The sequence below is a fragment of the Channa argus genome, chromosome 6 (genome assembly GCF_033026475.1).
Source record: "Channa argus isolate prfri chromosome 6, Channa argus male v1.0, whole genome shotgun sequence".
In the NCBI taxonomy this organism is placed as follows: domain Eukaryota; kingdom Metazoa; phylum Chordata; class Actinopteri; order Anabantiformes; family Channidae; genus Channa; species Channa argus.
The window spans coordinates 28579549-28594010 of NC_090202.1; the positions used below are offsets into that span (position 1 = coordinate 28579549).

At 44.3% G+C, this 14462-nt stretch overlaps 1 protein-coding gene across 3 annotated transcripts in view; it reads left to right on the forward strand.

Moving 5' to 3' along the window:
* The window catches only part of exoc3l2b (exocyst complex component 3-like 2b), a 32145-nt gene extending 19082 nt beyond the window's left edge, over positions 1 to 13063 (forward strand). For all 3 annotated transcript variants that reach the window (XM_067506867.1, XM_067506865.1, XM_067506868.1), the window contains exons 4-15: positions 6471 to 6748; positions 6832 to 7098; positions 7382 to 7500; positions 7943 to 8057; positions 8377 to 8487; positions 9297 to 9397; positions 9616 to 9732; positions 9850 to 9985; positions 10150 to 10272; positions 10364 to 10519; positions 10622 to 10743; positions 12342 to 13063. In XM_067506867.1, coding sequence (XP_067362968.1) covers positions 6471 to 6748; positions 6832 to 7098; positions 7382 to 7500; positions 7943 to 8057; positions 8377 to 8487; positions 9297 to 9397; positions 9616 to 9732; positions 9850 to 9985; positions 10150 to 10272; positions 10364 to 10519; positions 10622 to 10743; positions 12342 to 12633 — 1937 coding nt within the window. In that variant the 3' untranslated portion in view covers positions 12634 to 13063. The remainder of the gene's footprint in view (positions 1 to 6470; positions 6749 to 6831; positions 7099 to 7381; positions 7501 to 7942; positions 8058 to 8376; positions 8488 to 9296; positions 9398 to 9615; positions 9733 to 9849; positions 9986 to 10149; positions 10273 to 10363; positions 10520 to 10621; positions 10744 to 12341) is intronic.
* The last annotated feature ends 1399 nt before the right edge of the window (positions 13064 to 14462 follow it).

A 14462-nucleotide genomic window follows, 5' to 3' on the forward strand; every position in this document is an offset into this window, starting at 1 on the left:
ATTAATGATTAAAACCTTGAATGTTTCAAATAAGAATTTATGAAAGTGGGGCGGCCTCAGTTTCAATAAAACAGCACCTGTAGTGTCACAAATTAAGAAACAACAGCAAAGAATTGAGGAATTTTTACTCCATATTCACACACAGCTGCAGTAAGTCAGCAACATTTTACTTCTGTCTGTTCAGAGCTTGCTGCGCTAAGTCTGTAGGATGAAGTACATCTACACAGTCAGGTACTTGCTTATGTTTCAAAAGCCAAGTAGCTGAATCAGCTGTTTACAGTTTTGTGTCACCAAATCTCTGTGGATGAGCTTACAGACCTAAAAGCAGCACTTCCTGCATCATCACAATATCCTAATTCATTTTTTTCTTTGTGAATTCAGTCTGCTGCTCGTCACATTAGAAGCTAACGTCACAGCTCCATCATTGAATTGCAAACTCACAGCTGCTCTTGAAACCATTCAAACCCAAAAGAAAATGTCACTGAGCCAAATCAGAATCCGAACATGCAGTCCATGAAATCCCTGAGCTGCAAACTAACAGCACTCAAAGCTGCGTCAGTCTGACGTCTTCAAACGTCTTGTGTGAGAACAATTCCCCCCAAATGAACCAACACCATCCAGGTTTGAACTGGACCTTTCCAGAGTAAAAATCACCTGCATGTCTCAGCATGGGACATTCTCTTTAGGGCTTCTAGCATGTAGTTTGACACCCTTCCTGGTCTGACCCCTGTTTGACATAACCGTGTCCTGTGCTGCTGTTAATGCTGTTGTCCTGGTGCATTCTGTCTTCTCATGTGAGCGTGCAGAGTGGAGGCCTGCACCAACAGGTCCACAGTGGCTGCACATCTGTACGCTCTGCTCTGCACGACCCATTACCTCCCTCCATTACACGATGGTTATCATGATGTGCTGAACCATAATCAAAGCAAGAAAAACAACGTGAAGAACTAAAACAAACATGGTTTATTCTGTGTTTTCTCAGCAACACACACGCTACCCCAGTCATGTGACTTCCATTCAAAGTATGTTTTAAACTCATTGAACCCAACGGGTGCAGATTTTGGAGACTGGGTTCTATGGCTGGGAACAGCGTGGAAATAATTCCAGTTTATGTCCTTACTGCTGATGAGCAGCATTTGTAGTTTTCTGCACTATTGAGTAAACACATGAACTCAGTCAGACGTTGGAAAGGCATCAGTCTGTGACAGCCACTCTAACAGGGACCCTGTAACCATGGGGTCGAACAGCTGGGACGTTTTGTGCTTCACGCGTCCCACAAGCTGTTGTGAAAGCAGACGACTGTGGGAGCTTCTGTTTAGAGAAAACAAGCGTCCGTTTCCTGTCACTTATCCAGGTCCAGCTGTTGGATGGACATGGACGATGGAGGACGGGACACAGTCTGACACTGTTGGTCAAAATGAAAACTACACAGTATCATTACATCACCATTAGCTGCAAACACACACACACAACCTTGTTGCTAACAGTACAGACATTCAGGAGTCAGGCTCTCATACAGACGACACCAGTTTCCTGTTGATTCAGGTGAGACGTCAGGTGAGACTCAAACCTGGAGATCAGGTGACGTCTTTGCTGCTGGACTCACCTTGACCTTGATGTTGGAGGTGGAGAGAAGGCTGGTCCTGATGAAAGACAAGCTTAATTTTCTAAACACACACACAGCAGTGAGGAATTTACCCTTCACGGTCTCTGGCCTCAGTGTGTGTGTGTGTGTGTGTGTGTGTGTGTGTGTGTGTGTGTGTGTGTGTGTGTGTGTGTGTGTGTGTGTGTGTGTGTGTGCCGTCTCATTAATCCACACTCAGATTACCACACAGTCCTGTGTTGCTGCAGGTTTCAGGTGAAACATAAAACCGGAAGTTCCGTTCAAAAACTCTTAAACTCACAAACACAGTCTGGTCCTGAAGGTAACACTACATGTCACAGATGGACAGAGAAGCTTATCAGTGTGTCACTGTTTCAGACATGATCTGTGAGGCTTTTTGGATCCTGTTAACAAAGAGATTCCCAGGCTGACTTCAAGAAACCTAATGCATCTTAATAAGTGAGTGTGAAAACTGTTTTCTCCCACAGTTTTCCCCTTTAATGCAGCAAAGCTTCACATAAGATCCCAGATTTACTGTGCAACAATAGGTCACACAGACACTGAAACACAAGCTGCAGCTTTGTGTGTTTGTGAAACAGAGATCAGACTGTTTGACACGTCTGTGTGATGAGGATTTTCTTTGTGTACGTGGATCAGAGTTCAGCTCAGGTGTGAACCTTTTCCTGAGTTTTTCTCACTCTGCCGACTAACTTTAATGTCACAGCCTGTGTGATAAATTGCACTGAGGACACTGTCTGTCCACTTGGACTGGAGGACGACCTGATTAGAAACTGAGTCTGGACAATAGTGCAGTCGCAGCACCAAGCTGGTGATTCTAATCTACCCTAGTCAGTCTTTTGATGCTCTGGATGACGTCCAACCAGGCACCTTGATGTGATGATACTGATTACACACCTGCAGTTTAATAAAAAAAATAAAATAAAATAAAAGTTCAACTTGTCAAACCTGAATATTCCATGGATTAAAAGTTGTGTGACATTTCCTGATATATGTCGTGAAGCAGCTGCTTGTTCAGTGGCCTCACGTGTTCCAACCCATAATTACAGGCTTATTTGTGTCATAACTTGGACATAACTTGTCAATTTTGGACTTTGGGTCGTTTTGGTTTTAGATAGAAGATTAGTGTTTCTCCTTTCAAAGTAAAAGTATCATCTGCAGCTCAGTTAAACTTCTATATTTGCTGAGTGCAGGAATGTTGATTCTAGAGATTTGACGGCTCCTCCAGTGTCTGTCAGCAGAGGAAAGAACCTGACAGCACAAAGAAGTGAGGTGAGAGGGAACATGCTGGACGATCATCTGCTCATTAAATATGCTGAGACAAGAAGAAGAGCAAGCAGCTCAGAGACTGTTTAACCTCAGCTCACAGTTTCTTTGATTAGGCCTCAGCTGATTGGACAAACTCAGCAAAGTACTTTCAGTTGTGTACTTTTCTGAATGTACTTTTTCTGATTCTAATTGCAGTTGTGTTGTTGGTGTTCATTATTGTTTTATCTCCTCGGGAGCAGAGTTGTGTAACTGAAACCTGAACCACAACATCAACTGTGCTTTAAAGAAGTGAAGCTGCTGAGTGTGATGTTTGTAAGGGAGGAGAAGAATGTGGAAACGGAGCTCGGGTTCCATCTGCACACAGTGCTGCTACTGTTCACACACACACACACACAGACTATAGTAAAGGAACTTAAAGAGTTGTCTTCTGTCTCCAGGTGAATCTGAGCAGGTAAAGTCAGGGAAGACAGCGTCACAGTTCACTGTGAGTTCAGCTACGAGCAGCGAGAAGCAGTCCACACATTCAGGAACAGAAAGGAGCGTTTTCCTGTGAAACCTTCACACAGGCTCATTCCTCGACTGGATCTATGATCTCAGCCTGACTATGGTCCACAGGGTTGTCTCATGAGCTGTTCAGGAACTCAAATGAGCATGGGAAACGCCAGTTGCCACTTACATCCTGTGGTGTGTGTGTGTGTCATGGTGAGAGCATTCAGCTGATGTTAAATCACAGGGACATGAATATAATAGCTCAGTGACATGGACAGGGTGGTTGAGGGGGTGTTGAAGGTGGTATGTGGACGAGGGCGGAGCCGGGTGGTGCTTGATTCACTCAGCTGGAACACATTTCCTCTGCAGACTGAAGCTGAACAATAAGAGCTGTGTTTGTGTGAGGAGGGACACGCTGCCATGATGCGAGGCGTCACGAATTTACTGCAGAAGGTGTGTAAAGCTCGGATAAGTGACCTAATACTGACCACACCCTCTGCGTGTGTGTGTGTTGACCCCTCCCTGGTGGTCTTGTTAAAACTCCCCTCTACTCTGTAACAGAAGTCTGGACTCAGTGAGGCCCAGCAGCTGAGCAGAAGTGTCAGCTGAAACAGTACTTGAAGTTGGTAAAGTTCTCTTTCTGAGACAGTAAATGAATATGAAGTCATTGGTGTTCATCACTTTAATGTTGCATCTGGTGACGATTAGATCATATGATCATAATCTAATAATTATAAGAACTTATATAAGTACTTATTGTACTTCTGGGTAGTTGCTGAATTGCCAAATAAAAGTCTCATATTGTATTTTGTTTTAATAATCTGATTCTAATAGGCATAGCTGCAAAGCTAACGACCAAGCAGGAACTACTGAAATGCTATGATCGGTTAGATTCAGAGTGACTGGTACTGGTAGAAATGGGAGCTCTGTGTGTAATAAACTGCTGCTTTCATTGTGTTGAAGAACTTCAGAACATGTTTTAGACATCAGAGATAATCCTGAGAACAAAGAGTGTGGTGTTAGATGTGAACACATATCTGATATCGCTGGTTCCCTGCAGGTGCTGATGCTTCATTATCACTGAACCTGAACTGGCTCTAACCCTGTGACCTCTGACCTCTGTACCGCTGCAGGAACTTGTTCTACTTTCCTCCCTGAAGCCACATCAAAATTTAAAAGGAGTTCAAAGCCGAGATGTTCCGCTCTCACTGTCCTGTTTATAGACATCGTCTTCCCCTGTGTGTCCGTCCGTCCACTCTTCCTCTGCTGCGGTGGACGGACACCACAACAACATCTGGATGTTTCACATCCTCGTTGTCTCTACTCAACACACACACACACACACTGTCAGACAGAAGGCTCTTATTTTGAAAGAGTAGCCATGGAGATTCTCATTTCCTGTGTGTGTGTGTGTGTGTTTCCTGGTCTGTGTATGATGTGGCTGCTGTAACGATGTGATGAAGAGCTGAGTCACGTTTCCTCTCAGATCGTCCAGCTTTGACTTCATGACGCAGTGTTGTTCAAAGAAGCATCGTTAGTTTTCTTTTTAGTTTTAGTTGAAAATGACTAAATCTGTTTCCTTTCAGTTTGTCTAAAACACTTTGTACCCACATGGATCTGCAGATCTTATGAGGAGAAATAAGAGAGATAACTGCAGCTTAAACAGGATTTAACATCCTGAACAATGTCAACATTCTCTAGCACAAGTAAAAGTACTGCATTCGAAACCCCACTAAAGTAACAGTACAGTATTTTAATTCTGGAAGTTAAAGTATCAACTCCGCAAACACAGTGATCCAGGTTAGTCTGGTGGATCCAACCTGAGGTTTTGCCCCTCCACAGGATCTCCAGATAAATCATTATTCCATTATACAGCACAAACAGCTTTTGTCACTTTTTTTGTCTCTGAACAAATTGTCTCCTTAGGTCATTTTCACTGTTGGAAAATGTACATAGTTACTCCTATAGTTACTGGAGTAAACTTTCAAAAGTCCACATAGAAATCACAAACAAACATGGTACAGAACCTAATTCAGAATCAGTGTCCACAGCTACACTGAAACTGAATCTGATCTAAGAGAATCAGCTTCTGAGACTGGATCCAGTTTGACTACATGTATGACTCTGTTGATGCTCGTCCCAAACTGCTCTATGTTTCACTGCATGTTTCATCATTTTCCCTGAAAGTCAAACTCTACACTGAGCTGATAAAATGCAGCAGGCACAGATCCAGTCTGAACTAAGAAGTCCTCGTCTCTTCCTGTCACATTAGTGTAAATCAGTTTGGACTCTGACTGTCCCAGGATCCTCCCTGAACGACATCACACTGACAGACCTCGGACCAGCCCTGCTGTCTCTGGAGGATCACTGTGAGCTCACAGAGGGGACGTCAGAGGGGACACTTTAGGACACAGCTCCACCCTGCTGCTGCTGGGAAAAGTCAGATCCATTTTACTGTTCTTCATCAGGCTCACTTGGCCTCACACTCTTTGGTCCATTGGTCCTCTGTTGTCCATGCTTCACTAAATACCTGCCATTGAGGACCCTGACTCCTAAAGCCTACTTACCCGCACTAATTCCCCAGTGTTCATACCTGACAGTTCCCTGTGTTTTCTGGTGGACTTATCCGTCTGCCCTGGATATTCTCCTGGATCTTCTCCTTTTTTGCTGGTTTCTTGTCTGTCCTGTCCTCATTTAGTGTTGAGGAGAAACCTGATCAGTGAATCCGTGGGAAGCTCCATCCCAGGGGGCGGCTTTGATGTTAAAATCAAATAAATCTGCCTTCTGTGTTTGTGTTTGTGTGTGTTGTGTTAATCTTTGGTTTTGGGACCCTGATGAGCAGCTGCTATGTTAATCAGTGTGAATAAAGTGAAGCATAAAAGGACAAAGTTGTATCATCTGTCTGCTGCTGACATTCCAACCTGCAAAGTTTTACTTAAATATTTAAGGTAAAGTTCTGACCCTCTGAGGTGTGTCTCATTGCGTCTTGTTTAAATGTTTGTCACACGTCACTCAAACACCGTTGTAGCTTTGTGTCCCAGAACTCCAGATAAAGTCTGAACCAGTCTCTGATGTTTCTCTTGTACCTCAGTCCTAGAGATTCTGCAGCTGGTGAAGAAGCGGGACCTGTTTCTGGCTGACTCTCACATCCTGGAACTGGAGCAGGAATGTAACGAGTCCACCGCCTCTGACCGGGGCTCTGCCTCACAGCTGGAGGACGTCGCCAGCCCAAGCGTCAAAGACGGCAGACGGAGGAAGGCGAAGGATGTGGAGCTGCTGTACGAGGAGCTGCAGAAGGAGCTGTGGACTGTGGTCAGGGAGTCTCTCCGGTCCCCGACAGCAGGGCCCAACCTGGGCTTGGTGGTCCAGGTGAGAGCAACTGCTGTTGTAACTGTAGTAACTGTGATGCTCACGTGTATCAGAGCTGACGTCACCGATCTGCCTGTGTCCAGGTGCTGCAGCAGGAGGAGCAGGCTGATAAAGACTGGTCCCTCAGCGAGGGGGGGCCCCCCGGGGGCCCGAGGCCTCGATGTCTGAAGCAGAAGTGGAGGGAGGCGGTTGAGGAAGCGGCCGACAGCTCCCTGCCACAGAGAGCGGAGTTCACAGCCGGGGAGCTGGACAAGTACCTGGACCGGCTGCGAGCCCGGGTAGTGGAGGACCTTGGGGCCGCCAACAGGAATGTGGTGTCCATTTATCCCGAGGACTACCAGCCTTTTCAGGTGAGACCCTCTATTTTCCACTATTACTTTAGTTTCCAGTACTAGTGATGGTACCTGAATACTTAAATAACATGTTTATTGCAGGACATTTTGTTGTATTTTAGAGTGTGGTATCATTACTCTTAGCAAAGTGAAGAACCACAACACTTCCTGTTCCACAGCTGGATACTTTGATTCCCTCCATCTTAATGTTTAATGTTTAATGTTTAACGGCGCAGCTGTTCTGGATCTTGTGACTTTACCAGGTCTAAACTTCACCAACTTTGAACTTTGACCCTTTCAGGTGTATGTGCAGAGTTACCATCAGGCGGTTGCTAGGAGACTGCAGGCCATCACTGACAACCAGCTGGAGATCACTGACACCTACTCTCTGCTGGACTGGCTACACAACATATACAACAGGTGCATGCACACACACACTCACACAGGTGTGTCCCCAGGCTACTACTGTAGTTTATGAGCCTCACAGACACATGACACAAACATATTCTTAACCTCAGGACCAGACTCTAAGCTGTCCAGCCCTGTCCTTTGCCGGGTTCAGTCAGATTAAAAATGCACCATGGAACCACAACAGACGGAAGGTTTAATCTCAGTGACTGAGCTGTTTTATCGCTTTATGTGAAATCGTTTCTTAATTAGACCATCAGAAACCAAATGGTGTTCCTGTGACACCTACTCACTGTGAGGTGGGGCTAGACAGGACTCCTGGTATCTGTCCTGAAGCCACATCTGGAGACATTTCTTTAAGGCAGTCACCGAACCATCAGTGGTTCCTGTTATGAACATGTGTTCATTCACACCAGAAACCATCGACGTCGTTCGCTCTTTTTGTGTGTTTCAGAGACGTCCTGGGAACGGTGTGCATCACAAGTCCATTCAGCCGCTCTCAGTTCAGTCCTCTGCTGTCTGCAGAGACTGTGGACCGGCTGGAGCTTGACTGTCTCAACTCCGTCAGGGTGAGAAATGCTGCCTGAAAGTAGTACTACACGTTTGTCGATTTAAACAAGGACCAGTGGAAAAATGAAAAATGAGTTAATTCACTGTGATTTCCACTGAACCTCATTTTAAACACAGAAGAAAACATCTGAAAGTCTGAGGACTGAAGTACAGTAATCAGTACTGAAATGTACTTAAAGTAACAGTAAATTATACCAGAACTGTGTCAGTACACTACTTACTGTAAGTTAATATGAAGTGTTTCCAAAGCTGTGATTGTGTTGCTGATGTTAAGTCTTGAGGTGCGTTTGTTTTGATGCCCGGCTTGTCCGTGCACAGGCCACAGTAACCACGGAGCTGAGTCAGGTCCTGGATGAGGAGGAGAAGAGGTGGATGGAGACGCTGCACATAGAGGAGTATCAGATCAATCTGGCCAAGACGGTCATACAGGTACACTCCTCTGTTACTACGGTTACTGCAGGTGGAGGTCAGTGCTTCCTGTCTGTTTAAACAAAGGTTGTTGAATGACAGTGTTAATGTACAGTTAATCAGTTCTTCCCTCAGCTTAATCCAGTACATACTTGTCTGTTTACTTGTGAGGACATTGAGTGACTTCAGAGCTCTGTGCTATGTCAAAAGAGGCCCCCACCCACCCATAAAGGACCCTCAGACTGAAAGCAACACAAAACTAACTCCAAACTCAAATCTATAGTGGGCATTTTGTGTCTTTTAAGTTTTAGCTTTTTCTCTTTTTTTTTGTTTGTGTCGTGACTTTTTTATTTTTCATATCTTTTTAGTGAATATTGTGTGTTATTGTACGCTCTCCTTTTTGTCTCTCTGGTCATATTGTGTCTTTTTGGTCCTAGATGTTTTTGGTCTTTTTTTGTGTTGTAGCTCTGTGACTCAAAGAAATATGAACGTCTCTACAGACAGAGACTCTGTGTTCCATCAAATGCTAACACGTCCCCTAACCTTAGGACTTCACCCTCAAATGTCAAGATTGATGTTAAGTGAACCTGTTTTTTGCCCACAAGAAGACGTTGACTCCCACAGTGTGACTGTGTAAATAACTTTATGTCTTTATGGACAGTTTGATGGTCCCTGAACACACCAGCAGAAAAACTCTGTACTTTTTAACCAGGACTCCATTTAAATCTGCCACAGGAAGCAGCACAAGCTCCTGGTGCTGTTTCTTATTAGTGTCTGTTCAGGTGGTTTTCAAAAACTAAATCATTTTCGTCGTGTTGTTGGTGTTTCAGAGGCTGCAGGTGGACCTGGAGCGATCTGCCTCCATCAACAAGAGTCTGGGATCCAGAGTGGCTCAATGCAGCCTCAACGGTCTGGCGGACTTTCTCTACAGGTGGACACTCACATTTTGTCTTTATATATGAATGAGTCAAACAGACTGAAACAAGTTAAATGTCGCAAAGAATGTTCATGTTGTGTTAGATCTAACTACCTCATGTTTGATATGTTTGTCAGTGAGAAGTGTCTCCCTCCTGCAGCTGTGGGGGGTCATGGTGAACACGATGAAGAAGATGATGATGATGATGATGATAATTATCTCTGTGTATTCAGTTTCCAGCGTAAAGTTGAGATGTTTCACGAGGGGATGCAGAACGGCATGTTTGGAGACAACGAGGATGGATACGTGTCCAAAACCATCGCCCTGGTCAACTGCTGCCCCCCCTTTAGGTAAATATACACACACACACACACACACACGCACACACACACTGGACGATTCAGTGAAACCTGCTGTTGCTGCTGCTGAATGTATATTTAAGTGTGTGTGTGTGTCTGTGCGTGCAGGGGTTTCGTGCAGCGCTGTGCTCAGTGTGATCCATCGGTCAGCGAGGACTCTCTGCGTCGAGCCAACAAAGCACTGGACCACATCGTGCAGCAGGGAGTCAGGGTGCTGTCTGAACGCCTCTACATGCACATCAGGGTACACACACTCTAACACACACGTATCCCTTGTGGTGTGCTTCACTGTAGATCTGCATTACATGGCAAAAGGAGGATCAGGAGGTCATGCTGGGTCTGTGTCTTATTTATTAGCAACTGGTTAGGAAATTCACAAAAATCACCAGCACTGTGTGTGTGTTGCAGCCGTTCTTTGAGCGTCTGGTGAAGAGGAAGTGGCTCAGCAACACGGAGCCGTACGAACAGATTGAAGCAGTCATCAAAGAAGACTTTAAGAAGTACCACAGGATGGACAGTCCTCCGTACCAGGTAAATACCAGTATTTAATGTGTGCAGGGCAAAGTCGCGGGTGCAGGGTCTCACCGATCTGTTAAACCTCCCCTCTGTCTTTCGTCCTCAGCTGCTGGTGGGCGAGGTCCACCGGCGGGTGATGATGGAGTACCTCCGCTCTGTCATGCGAGGCAGAATCATCTGCACGTCCATGAAGATGAGGAAGAGGATGGCAGGACGGCTCAGAGATGAAGGCAAACAGATCAAAGTCCTCTTCAAAGACCTGGTCAGGGTTCAACTCATGGGCTCACCTCCAGCTTGTTTTTCTCTGCTCACAGTAACATGAAAACAGCTCCTGTAAGTTACCATGTTTTTCTCTGTGTCTCAGGAGTCTCCGTCCAGCTGGGTGGACAGCGCTCTGTCCCACATCTCAGAGATCATCCAACTGGAGGATGTCCCCTCCATCCAGATGGAGGTGGGAGTTCTGGTCAGAGAGTTTCCAGACGTGAGGTGAGAATGGAAAAACGACTCCTCTTATTATTCTCTTTCTGCTTCTTCTTCTTGTGCTTTTTCTTCGGCGTGTGTGTGGTTGTGTGTGTGTGTGTGTGTGCGCGTGACAGAGCATAAACACAAACACTTTCTTTCCTCTGTGTGATAAAGCAGAAATTTCACCTTTAACCCACTCAGTGTGTGTGTGTGTGTGTGTGTGTGTTCTATATTAAGCCTGGTTCTCTTGTTATTGTTCTCCTAATAGCCATATGGATTATATTTACGTCCCCAGTGTCCTGTGAGACATATCTGTACATGCTGCCAGTACCAGACACTTTTACATTAACTTGTTTTACATTTACATTATGAAAGCTTCATATCAACAAGTCTGTTCAGAGCTGATCTTTGATTTGTGGGTAAATACAGAAACAAACTGACAAATTGCTGTAAAGAGCAGCACAGTTAATTTAAACTGTGCTTTTAAAATAAAAATCTTAATGAAATGCTGGAACTTATGTGAAGAGTCAAAATAAACGTCACTGTGTGAGATGCACAGAAGCATTATAAACACAAATACTGGTGCTGCTGATGGGTCCAGGTGTGGACCAGACACAGCTCTTTCTAGAGACAGACTCGGGGTCATGTATTTGTGTGACCACCAGCTTCTTGTCTGTCCTTGAATGTGTCCAGTCTTTCTCTCTGCCTCCTGTCAGCCTCACACCCAGCCACTAGATGTCTCCTTGTCCCCCTCAGCCCTCAGAGTCATAGGATTCCATTTGCCCATTTGTCTTTTCTCATTATCTACCTGGATCCCTTGTTGGATTCTGGTACAGAATGTGTTAGATTTTGTGCTCAAAATTTATTTGTACCATTATTTGAATTTGATGCAAATGTGGAAAAATGAAGTATAAATCCTTAAAATGTAAATAAAGGATTTGTATTTAATGTCCCGCAGCAAGTGGAGGTGTCAAAATGAATATTAACAATATTTATTGTGGTTAATGTAGTAACTGAATGAAAACGCATGATTGAATCTTGTAGCTTTAGTTGTCGACACAAATCTACTAAACTGCCGCGTCACATGTTTGCAGTGCAAACACAAAGACATAAAGGCAAAAACTCTGGGAAGTGCTGAAGGAAGCCTGGTAACTTCAAGACAGTCTGTCTTAGTCTGCACTTAGTACAGAAGGAGGTCACACTTAAATACTGAAACACGGCTCTTAAACATTTGTCTTTTTCAATATTATGGATGTTTCCTGAAATCTTAATAAAGACACACTGAAATAAACATGACTTGTCACTGCAAACATGAGGCCCACAGTACCATGCTCTGTGTTTTTATCAAACTTGTTTTTGACGTGGGTTTAAATGTGCAAAAGCAAAGCTAATATCAGCTGTTCAGTTCAGCCTGCACAATATGAAACCAGCTCCCTGTGACCAGAATCTGGTGATAATAGGGAGGGTTTGTGGTATCATCCTGGTAACAGCCTGGTTATGTGTGTGTTCGTTTCAGTGACTCTTAGTGTTTTTCATGACGTGCAGCTTTTAGCTTCCAGAAGCTCTCCTGTTTTGGTTCTGTAAAAACACATGGAGTGACACCTCTGTCTCTCTGTGTTCAGGAAGAAGCATGTGTCGGCCATCTTGAACATCCGGGGCATGACTCGGCAGGCGGAGCGTCAGGAGATCCTTAACGTCGTCGAAGACATCGAGAGCACTGACGGCCACGGCTCAGCCCGGATGTCCCGAGACCGTGCCCTCTTCTCCGAGGTGCCGGTCACCTCTGAGGTCCACTGCCTGAATGTGGGCCTGAGCCGCATTGCCCTCACCGCCTCGTCCTGCTTAACGTCGCTGCGCCCGCGCAGACGCAAAACCCGAACGCACGTCCAGGAGAACCCTGACGATGTTCTCTGAGCAGAGGTCTTGATTGGTTTTGAGACTGTCACTGACTGGGTTTTTTCATCAGGCTGCTGCTTTAGACGATCCAACAAAAACAGTTTTTTTCTTTTCTCCATGTTTGGGAAGAAAAAGAGAAATGGTGTGAAAAGCTTCAGACTTTGACACTAATGTGAGATCAACTTTGAATCATTTTGACTCTTTGATTTCAGGTCATGAAATGCAACAAAAATCAATGGACAATCAGGACCCAGGCAATGAGGAGGCAGAGCTAGAGGACTGAGGATAAACCTGGACTGACCAATCAGCTCCTCTCTCGGCTGCTCTGGGTGTAGATAATTAGCGTCTACAGGACACAAACAATTCACAGTAGAATCCAAGCAAAATCAATACTTGGGCCTTTAAGTGTCTTCATTAATTCAAATTGGATAAAATTCATAAAATGGCACTTTTCACCTTTTGACGATCTTCAGTGTAAATCCAAATGTACATATTGGGATAGAAAATCATCAGTGGGTATTCAGACTTTACATGCGAGTTTAACTTTTACTTCTGTGTAAAAAAAGATTCCAGATTCAAGAATGAGGTCTGCTCACGTCGGAAAAATTAATAGTATGTCTTCAAACCAAAACTTTCGGTGCTTTACAGTGTCAGGGCCAGCGTCACTCATAAATGTAACCTTTACAACTGAAACACTGCTCAGTTTGGGTTGTTGTCAGAGGGCTCATGGTTTTCATTGATTGTCGCTGGCAGTGGTATTTACCTGGACCTACATCCCTGGTGCACAATAGGGCACTGCAGTACAACACCAACACTACTATGACCTCAGTAAAGACACCTGCATTTTCAGGGTCTCAGAGAAAAATGGAATAATAGGAGCTTCGTAAAAGAGCTGTTGTGGTCCTTGAGCTGTAATTAGGGTTTAGTATTCAGAAAGGATGATTTAAGCATCCAAGTTCTTTGTGCTGGGGTTTGACAGACCCCGGATCGACAGGACTGCTAAGATCCCTCTTTTACTTCCTGTACTGTCAGGATCAATAAACTGGAACCTGGACTGATGTTTGGTGGATTTCTCACTTTTCCAGGTTTTTTTTTTTAAGAAACAAGAATTTAATAGATGGTACTAAGCAAAGATCGGAGACTGGATCAGGCTGATTTGAAGCAGTGATTTTAGTTCAGTTTATGACTTGTGGGAGTTTCGGTCTTGGTTTTTGGTGATAGAATCATACTGACGTTTACTACGGGATATTTGACCGGAAGCTGAAAGGACTGTGGACGTTTCTCAGATTATAATGGCTTCTTTTGAATTTAATCACATTTTTGCATTTATTGGTTTTATTTACTAGAGAGAACATAGCATTTAAATTCTTGCTGATCATTTTTCCAAATATCCATCATCAGTTTTCTTTCACTTCTTTCCTTCCTAGTGTTTTTTTTTTTTGTGCTGATGCAGTTGATTGTTGTCAGACATTTTTTTCATATCTGACTCCTGTAAATGTGGGTGTATGAATCTTTCTGTACAGAGATCATCTATAAATGACAGTAAAACGCAAAAAAAAACACTAATCTTCATTTTCTTTGTGCCATAAATCTAATTGATTTTAATGAATTTATTTTTTTGTCCTTTTGGTTTATCCTGTGAGTTCAGGGTCACCACAGCGGATTATTGTCCGCATGTTGATTTGGCACAGTTTTTACGCCAGATGCCCTTCCTGATGCAACTCTCCCCAATTTCTACCGGGCTTGGACCGGCACTGCACAGCTGGGGAGGGGAAAATGCTGTTGGGGGTTCAGTGTCTTGTCCAGAGACACTTCGACATATAGACGTAACTGTGGATAGAACCTCT